This window comes from Meriones unguiculatus, chromosome 11 (genome assembly GCF_030254825.1).
Source record: "Meriones unguiculatus strain TT.TT164.6M chromosome 11, Bangor_MerUng_6.1, whole genome shotgun sequence".
Classification (NCBI taxonomy): Eukaryota; Metazoa; Chordata; class Mammalia; order Rodentia; family Muridae; genus Meriones; species Meriones unguiculatus.
Window position 1 is genome coordinate 68,174,303 of NC_083359.1, and position 9,631 is coordinate 68,183,933.

The window sequence follows — 9,631 nt, forward strand, 5'->3', positions numbered from 1 at the left end:
AATTGTGATGTCTTCTTGGTGAATTTTTCCTTTGATGAAAATGTAGTGCCCCTCTATGTCTTTTTTGATTAGTTTTGGTTGAAAATCTATTTTATCAGATATTAGGATAGCTACTCCTGCTTGTTTTTTGGGTCCATTTGCTTGAAAAACTGTTTTCCAGCCTTTTACTCTGAGGTAATGTTTATCTTTGTTGCTTACGTGTGTTTCTTGGTTGCAGCAGAATGTTGGTTCCTGTTTCCGTACCCATTCTGTTAGTCTGTGTCTTTTTATTGGAGAGTTGAGTCCATTGATGTTGATAGATAATCATGACCATTGAATGTTATTTCTGATTATTGTGGAGTTGGCGACGTTACTGTGAATCATTGCTTGTTTGCTTTTGACTTTTGTTGGAAATTATCTTTAACCTATGTTTTCTTGGGTGTATTTGTTTTCATTGGATTGGAATTTTCCTTCTAGTATCTTCTGTAGGGCTGGGTTGCTGTTGAAATATTGCTTAAATTTAGTTTTGTCGTGGAATATTTTATTTTCTCCATCTATGTTGATTGAAAGCTTTGCTGGGTAAAGTAGTCTAGGTTGGCACCATGGTCCCTTAGGGCCCGCATGATCTCTCCCCAGGCTCTTCTGGCTTTCATAGTTTCTGATGAGAAGTCCGGTGTGATTCTGATAGGTTTGTCTTTATATGTTACTTGGCCTTTTTCCCTTGCCGCTTTTAGTATCTTTTCTTTGTTCTGTCGATTAAGTGTTTTGACTATGATGTGGCGTGAGGAGTTTCTTCTCTGGTCTAGTCTATTTGGTGTTCTGTAGGCCTCTTGTATGTTTGTGGACATCTCTTTCTTTAGGTTGGGAAAATTTTCTTATATGATTTTCTTGAAAATATTTTCTGGACCTTGTAACCTGGACTCCTCTTCTTCTTCAATTCCTATTATTCTTAGATTTTGCCTTTTCATGGCATCCTTGATTTCTTGGATGGTTTGTGTTTGGGATTTTTCTGATTTTATTTTTGCTTTGAGAGAAGTATCAATTTCTGTGAGTGTATCTTCAGCACCCTAGATTCTCTTTTCCTTCTCTTGAATTCTATTAGTGATGCTTACCTTTGAGATTCCTTCTCTTTTCTCTAAGTTCTTCAGTTCCAGGGTTTTCTCAGTTTGTGTTTTCTTTATTGATTCTAATTCTGTTTTCATGTCTTGCAACATTTCCTTCATCTGTTTGAGTGTGGATTCCTGTGTCTCCAAGATGGACTCTATTTTTTTGTTTGTTTCCTCTCTTAGTGCCTCTGCTTCTACCTCCAATTGTTTGGCTATATTTGCATGTGTTTCTTTAAGAGCTTCTTCGTTCACCTCGTTTGTCTTTGTTTCTATTTGGGAGGCCAAATCGTTAAGGGATTTTTTTGTATCCTCTTTAACTGTTTGAATCTCTATGACTATTTCTCCGAGAGATTTTTTTGGTTTCCTCTTTATGTGCCTCAAATAACTGGATAATCATAGCTTTAAAATCATTTTCTTTTTCTGTTTCTGCTGAGTTGGAGTGTCCAATAATTTTGGAGGTTGCCAGTGAAGCCATGATATCTTGATTTGCGTTGGTTGTGTTCTTTCGCCAACCTCTGGCCATTTGGTTATCTGTCGTGTTCACTGTCTGTTCCTGGATTCTGCAGGTCAGACTGGTTTTTCTCTGGTATCTGTGCCAGACCCCCCGAAGGTTGTCTTCCGTCAGGGAGACCCCGTACCCAAAGATCAACGAGTCCAGTTGTTCGGATGCAACCAGCAAGAGGCTTTATTGAGTACACGGGTACCCGGGGCGACAAAGTCTCTCGGAAGACTTGCGCGCCTCTCGGTTGGGGTGACAGGTTTTTATAGGGCTCGGGAGCAGGAAGCGCGGTTACAGAAGCGAGAAGCATAGTTACAGGGGTCTGATTGGGTGGTTTGAACAAAGCCGTAGTTAAGTCACGGACAGGGAAGGCGGGAAGGCAGATTGTGAGCAGAGTCACGTACCCGGAACCGGGAAGGCGGGAAGGCAGATTGTGAGCAGAGTCACGTACCCGGAACCGGGAAGGCGGGAAGGCAGATTGTGAGCAGAGTCACGTACCCGGAACCGGGAAGGCGGGAAGGCAGATTGTGAGCAGAGTCAGGTACCCAGAACCGGGAAGGCGGGAAGGCAGATTGTGAGCCGAGTCAGCATTATGCTAGGACTTTATTCTTTCATTCCCCCATTTTTCTTCTAGCTTAGAATGGAATCCTTCATTCTGCGGGTCTAGGGAGAGTCAATCTCCGTCTCCAGCTGCTTGAGTTGATGATACTGCTGGGTTAGCACTAACGTCTGTATGACGGAGAGCCGGTCCTTCATAAACTGAACTAACCTATTTAGAATGCAAGGCCCGAAAAGTAGAATTAAAAGAATTATAATTAAGGGGCCCATGAGAGAGGAAACAAGAGTGGTGAACCAGGGGGCCTTATTGAACCAGCTTTCATACCAACTTTGTCTCTCATTGAAGAGCTTTTCTCTCTGATTAAGTCTCTCTCTAAGTTTGGCCATATTGTCTCTGACTAGTCCGGTGTGATCGGCATAGAAACAGCACTCCTCTTTTAGAGCCGCACATAGTCCTCCCTCTTGCAAAAAGAGGATATCTAGCCCTCTAGGGTTCTGTAGAACTACCTCAGACAGTGAGGTCAAGGATTTCTCCAAGGCACTTACTGATTCTTCTAACGCCTGTAGATCGGCATGCATAGCGTGTTGAAGTTGTAGGAACTCATGGGTCACTGATAGGGCGGTGGCCCCAGTCCCAATCCCTGTGGCTATGCCCCCAACCATTAGTCCCCCCAGCATTATTGCCAGGGTTAGAGACAAAGGTTCACTAGGGTATCGAGTCCCTTTTTCAAAGTGCCTATAAACTTCTTCTGGTTCATGGTAAACTATTTTAGGCCATAGTTCGATTAAAATACAAAATTCAGAACTATCATTCCAGCCTTGGGCTGATATACAAGGGGTCAGGCCAGTGTTGCAGGCCCACAAGGTATTATTGGGGGCAGCCAGGTAATAACTTCCTGAGGTAAGAGGGGCAGTGGAATTACAAAGTGGCTGATTGGCAGCGGGTATGGTCCCTACACAAAGTCCTTGCCCGGATACCTCTGACAGGGTTAGCTTATGCTGAACGGAGGGATAGCAAGTTGCTGGCGGTGTGGTATGATTAGAGAAATTGCCCATTATAGCTAATCCCTCATAATAGGGTGGGGTAGAAACCAGGCATAACCAACATTCTTGAGTCAGGTGGGGATCGGAGCGGTTTAGCACCTGGTAGGCTCTTGCTATTAAATCGAGGAGCCTACCTCCTGACCCAGGTCGCTGAGGTTGCATTGCGGGGCCTGTAATTAACCGAGCGGAGCTGGGGGAAGAAACAGAAGTACTTGGGGGTGATGTTGGCCGGGGTGGAGGTCGTGGTAGAGAGGGCTTCTGTAAGACTGGGTTGGGACCCACAGAGGCAATTGTGGGTGAGGTCTTTTTAAGTTTGAGTTTAAAGGTAAGGCCCATATCCCATCCATGCATATAAAGCCTGATGCCCCATTCAAAACCCCTGGTGCTAGTTGTCCAGGGCGCTTTCTTTCCCTGCTCAGTGAACTGAATGAGCAGGGGATTACACCACCCCTTTGTAGTGCTACTGGTGGCACATTTTGTCTTTAATTGATCTGGGATATGATTGGGGGTCGCCCCTGGCTGGCGATCTTTTCTCTTAACAGTTATATAATCCCAATTGGAGGAGGGAGCCCAGTAGGTGTCTCCCGTAGTTTCACAGGACCAAGAGGCACAAAAGTAGTCATTTGCCCACCCACATTTATAGTTGAGGTTTTTGTTCCTATGACTTCCCGGACAGACATAGATCCCTGCCTGACCATGTAGGTCTGCTCTCTCAATCCCGTTGTGACAGCCCAGAACTATGGGGCGACGGCCCTCTAGCTGGGGGGCGCTTGACCCCGGAGTGTACACAACCTCGGGGGTTCCCCAGTCGGGGCTGGCCCCTAGAGCAAGGGCACAGAGATCTACCTCCAGACTGGGCCAGTGGGGTTGGGCTCCAAACTGGGAACTGGTGTTAACAATGTCCCCAGCTTGATTTTCGATAATCCAGGTATAGTTAAAAATTTGGTGCGGGGAAGAGGCCTGGGTTGTTGTAATACTCAGGGTAAGAAGCAAGACTATTAGGGTTCCCCCCCCCCCGAGTCAGTCTTATCTTGAGAGGATTTTGAGTGCGGTGGAGTTTCCATCGGGTTCCCGAGTCCGAGGCGTCAGGCGGCTGCTCAGGGGTGGCGGCCTTGACGTGGGAGGCGTGGACCCAGGCGGCGACGCTGTCTACTTTCAGAGCTGTGGGTGTCATCAGCAGAACAGTGTAAGGTCCTTTCCAGCGTGGTTCCAGGTTCCTTGTCTGGTGTCGCCGTACCCAAACCACGTCTCCAATCTGGAATTGGTGCGGGACCGCAGGTTGACTTAGCTGCTCTCAATACGCGGCCGCCAGAGGCTTCCGAACCTCCCGTTGCACAAGCTGTAGAGCCTGCAAATGAGCTTGAAGAGAGGGGGTATCAGCAAAGGAGGCTATTCCAGAGTCAAAGAAATGGGCAGCTGGTGGCGGGGCGCCATACAAGATCTCAAAAGGAGTGAGCCCATGGGGGCCCGGAGTGTTTCGAGCCCTATACAACGCTAGGGGAAGGAGGGATACCCAGTCCTTAGCACCAGTTGCAAGCGTTAATTTGGTTAAAGTCTCCTTAATAGTTCTATTCATACGTTCTACCTGCCCTGAGCTCTGGGGGCGGTATGCACAATGTAATTTCCAATCAATCCCCAACAATGTGGCCACTGACTGACTTACCTGGGAGACGAAGGCAGGCCCGTTGTCAGAGCCCAGTACTCGCGGCATTCCATACCTAGGGAAGATTTCTTCTAAAAGTTTCTTGGTGACAACTCTGGCAGTCTCATGTTTAGTAGGGTAGGCTTCTGCCCACCCAGAAAAAGTGTCTATAAATACCAGTAAGTACCGGTACCCATAGAGTCCAGGTTTCACCTCAGTGAAGTCTATCTCCCAATGAGTGCCAGGGCGGTGTCCTCGGACCCTGACCCCCGCACCGATCTTGTTACGGCTTGCATTGACTCGGGCACATGCCGTGCACTCTTCAGCTACTTGTTGTAGGATTTTATCTTTACCTAGCAGATAGTGGGCATTTTCCTCTCTGTCCAGGAGGGTTTTCATCTTTTTGGAGCTAAGATGGGTCAGTTGATGGAGATACTTGATCAGGTCCCGGGTCTGTTGTAGGGGCCACACAGGTCGCTCGTTGAAAGTCCAGAGTCTTGTTGTGGGGTTGTATGTGGCCCCCATTCCTTTGAGGAGGTTTTGGTTCTCCTCAGTATAATGGAAATGGAAGGAGGGTTTTTGGACGGAGTGGGCCTCTGCCATGGCCAGATCTATGGCCATGAGGCGGGGAGCCTCTGAATTTCCTTGCATCGCTACTTCCCTGGCTGTCATGTCCGCCAAGCGGTTGCCCCTGGCTTCCGAGCTGTCCCCCTTTTGGTGACCTGGGCAATGAATAATGCTCAGCCTCGAGGGTAAGAACAAAGCCTCTAACAAGGCCAATATCTCCATCTTATTTTTAATCTCTTTCCCTTCGGAGGTAAGCAGTCCCCTTCTTCGATATATTTCTCCATGGATATGAGCAGTAGCAAAGGCATAACGGCTGTCTGTATAGACATTTAGCTTCTTACCTTCCGCCATTCGGAGGGCTTGGGTCAGGGCGATGAGTTTAGCCCGTTGCGCTGAGGTTCCAGGTGGTAGGGCCTTGGTCCAAATTACCTCAGTTTCGGTGGTGACCGCAGCCCCTGCTCTCCGCTCTCCGTTGTCCAGGAAACTGCTCCCGTCGGTGAACCAGGTGAAGTCGGCCTCCGAAAGGGGTTGGTCAGTTAGGTCAGGTCGGATGCCATGTACCTCTGTAAGTATCTGGAAACAATCATGAACTTCTGGACCTACTGGTAGGGGAAGCAGCGTTGCTAGGTTGAGGGCTACCACAGGACCAAATTGCACTCTATCAGTGTCTAGTAACAGAGCCTGGTAATGAGTCATGCGGGCATTAGAGAGCCATCGGCCCGGAGGTTGTTTTACCAGGGCCTCAACCGCATGTGGAGCCAGGATAGTTACCGGCTGCCCCATAGTCAGTTTGCCAGAGTCCTTGAGCAAGAGGGCGATCGCAGCCACCATCCGTAGGCAAGGGGGCCAACCTGAGGCCACTGGGTCGAGTTTCTTAGACAGGTAGGCAACCGGACGCCTCCAAGGTCCAAGTTTTTGAGTTAGGACTCCTCTAGCATACCCTTGTCTCTCGTCCACGAACAACTCAAAGGGCTTGTTTAAATCCGGCAATCCTAATGCAGGGGAAGTTAGCAGGGCCTCTTTTATTGATGCGTAGGCCCTCTGTTGTTCATCCCCCCAAGTGAAGAGAGTCCCTTGTTTGGTAAGGGGGTAGAGTGGTGCGGCCATCTCTGCAAACCCCGGGATCCAGAGGCGGCAAAACCCCGCCGTACCTAGGAACTCTCTTAACTGCCTCGGATTTTTGGTTCTGGAATTCCCAAAATTGTCTGTTTCCGTGCCTCGGTCAGCCACCTTTGCCCATTTTTGATCTGGTATCCCAAATAAGTAACTTGTCTTTGGCAAATCTGGGCCTTTTTGGCTGAGGCCCGGTATCCTAGAATTTCTGAAGTTCTCAAGAGGGCCTCTGTTCCCTCCTTACATTCTTTCTCAGTTTCTGCAGCCAGGAGGAGGTCATCCACATACTGGAGTAAAATTAGGGTAGGGTGATGGACCCTGAAGTCAGCCAAGTCCCGGTGTAGAGCTTCATCGAAAAGGGTGGGGCTATTTTTGAACCCCTGTGGTAATCTTGTCCAAGTAAGCTGGCCCGATATTCCCAGCTCTGGATCCTTCCACTCAAAGGCAAAAATAGATTGGCTCTTTGGGTGGAGCCTCAAACAGAAGAAAGCATCCTTGAGGTCCAGGATTGTATACCAAACATATCTCAGGAGAAGCCCAGTCAACAGATTGTATGGGTTGGGGACTGTGGGGTGTATGTCCTCCACTCTTTTGTTGACTTCCCTTAAGTCCTGTACTGGGCGATAATCTCCTGTTCCTGGCTTTTTGACTGGAAGGAGAGGCGTATTCCAAGGAGATTGGCATGGTACCAATATGCCCTGATCTAAAAGTCTCTGAATGTGGGGTCTGATTCCCTGGTAGGCCTCATGTGACATTGGATATTGTTTGATAGAGACAGGAGTCGCAGATGCCTTTAGAGCAATCACCAAGGGCGGTTGGTGAATGGCGAGACCCATTCCTCCGGTCTCCGCCCAAGCCAGGGAAAATTTCTCTAGCCAACTAGTCACATCCTGCGACTCAGGTTTCTCAGGCTCGTGGAGCCGGTACTCATCTTCTAAGTGTATGGTTAGCACATGCAAGGGCTGTCCCTGCGGCCCGGTAATATGGGCTTTAGTCCCCTCAAAGTGGATTTGTGCCCTAAGTTTCATAAGTAGGTCTCTCCCCAGCAGGGGGTAGGGACAATCAGGGACGTGCAAAAAGGAGTGAGTTACCCTACCGGTGGCGAGTTGTACCTTCCTCTCGGTAGTCCAATGGTACCTCTTTCCTCCGGTTGCTCCTTGATCCCATGCTGATTTGTCAGTTAGGGGTCCCGGTGAGGTGGTGAGTACCGAATGTTGGGCTCTGGTGTCCACCAGGAAGGTGACAGGTTGCCCCCCCACGTTAAGAGTTATCCTGGGTTCAGGGGGAGGCTCCTGACCCCGACACCCCTAGTCTTCCAGATTGAGCAAATTGGTCTGAGGCCTGGGTCTTTGAGGTCCCTTTTGGTGGCCCTTTGGCTTCTTGGGACAGTCTCGGGCCCAATGCCCTCTTTCCTTGCAGTAGGCTCATTGATCCTTGTCCAGTCGGGGACCCCTATGGCCTCCCAAGTCCTGTCTACTCTGCCTTTGTTCTGTCACTACAGTGGCCAACAACCTGCTAAACTCTTTATTTCTCTTCCGCTCCCTGACATTCTCCCTTTCTTCTGCCTCTCTCTTCAGCCTTTCATCCCTTTCTTCCTGTGTCTCTCTCTTGTTATAAATCCGCTCTGCCTCCTTCAGCAAATCCTGCACTGTATTTTCTCTTAAATTGTCAAGTCTTTCTAACTTCCGTCTAATATCTGGGGCTGACTGCCAAATGAAAGACATGGCTAAGTTAGTTGCCTGATCCGGACTATCTGAATCGTAGGCAGTATACACACGGTATGCCTCCTTGAGGCGTTCTAGGAAGGCAGAGGGAGATTCTTCAGACTTTTGAGTCACTAATTTAACCTGGGCCAAATTAGTTGGGCGCTTTGCGGCCCCACGGAGACCCGCCATGAGCAACTGGCGATATTGACGTAGGCGTTCCCTACCGCGCTCAGTGGAGAAGTCCCAATCCGGTCGCTCCAAGGGAAAAGCCGCATCTATTCTGTGTGGCAGCTGGGTGGGTTTTCCATCGTCTCCTGGAACATTTTTACATGCCTCTATGACAACCCGCTGCTTTTCCTCAGTTGTCAACAGCGTCTGGAGCAGCTGTTGGCAATCATCCCAGGTGGGCTGGTGAGTCACTAAAATAGACTCGATCAATGCAGTGAGCCTAGAGGGATCCTTTGAAAAAGCAGGGTTATTATTTTTCCAATTATATAAATCAGACGCAGAAAAGGGCCAATATTGGAGCTGGCGATCAGGCCCCATCCGTAGCGGTAGGGCCTGGGATGTGGAGTCGGGAGTGACTTCCCGTCTTCCCCTTAAGCGTCCCGCCACCGGGGACGAGGGGGGGCTCTCCCTGGGGTCCCCCTCTGGCGGTTGCCTCCTCTGGTTCCTGTGCCGGGTTTGGGCCCCGGTAAGGAGGGGGTTGTTCGGTCATCAGGTCCAGTAGAGGGCCATCATCCGCCGGCAGGACCGGGGGTGTCTTCTTGTGGCTAGGGTCCTTTTCTGGAGTAGGTTTCATAAAGACTGGGTAAAGGGTGGAGTTAACTGGGGTAGGAACTAATGGAGGCGGGAGAGAGGGGGCAGAAGGAGTGGGTTTTGGGCAAGGGGGAGGCAAGAAGGGCTTCACCCACGGTGGGGGGTCCTTGACCAGAGATTCCCACGTGATGATATAAGGGACTTGGTCTGGATGCCCATGGGGCCCAGGATTCATGACTTTGGCCTTCACCTGCAAAATAATATCTAGGTTAAAGGTGCCATCTCGTGGCCAGCCCACGTCAAAGGTGGGCCATTCAGATGAGCAGAAGATGTCCCACTTTCCTTTCCGCACTTCCACCGAGAGATTGTGGCCGATGTCACGGACTTCCTTGAAGTGCTGCAAAGTTAAACTTTTGGGGGTGGTGATAGTTTGTCCCATGTTGGTAGACAGACAAACAACACTCACTACACTTATGACAAAAATCAGGCAGACAGAAGACAACACAAACCGCGAGGTACGAGATCGACGCGAAAGCGAAAGTAAAAATTCAGATGGAGACCGTGTCGGAGGTCCGGTTCCTCCGTCTCCCAGATGAAGCACGTAGCCTTCTCTGGGGCGTCGCCCCAAAGAATCCCACTCGGCTCGTGTTTCCAGACA

General features: G+C 49.4%; 1 protein-coding gene across 1 annotated transcript; it reads right to left on the bottom strand.

The window, feature by feature from the left end:
* Positions 1-2,203: 2,203 nt before the first annotated feature.
* Positions 2,204-9,412, bottom strand: LOC132646542 (uncharacterized). Its single transcript, XM_060365086.1, is given in 6 exon segments — positions 2,204-4,072; positions 4,164-5,355; positions 5,455-6,576; positions 6,579-7,780; positions 8,021-8,673; positions 8,756-9,412. Coding segments are annotated over 6 exon segments (6,651 nt in total). The 3' UTR covers positions 2,204-2,247.
* Positions 9,413-9,631: the final 219 nt, after the last annotated feature.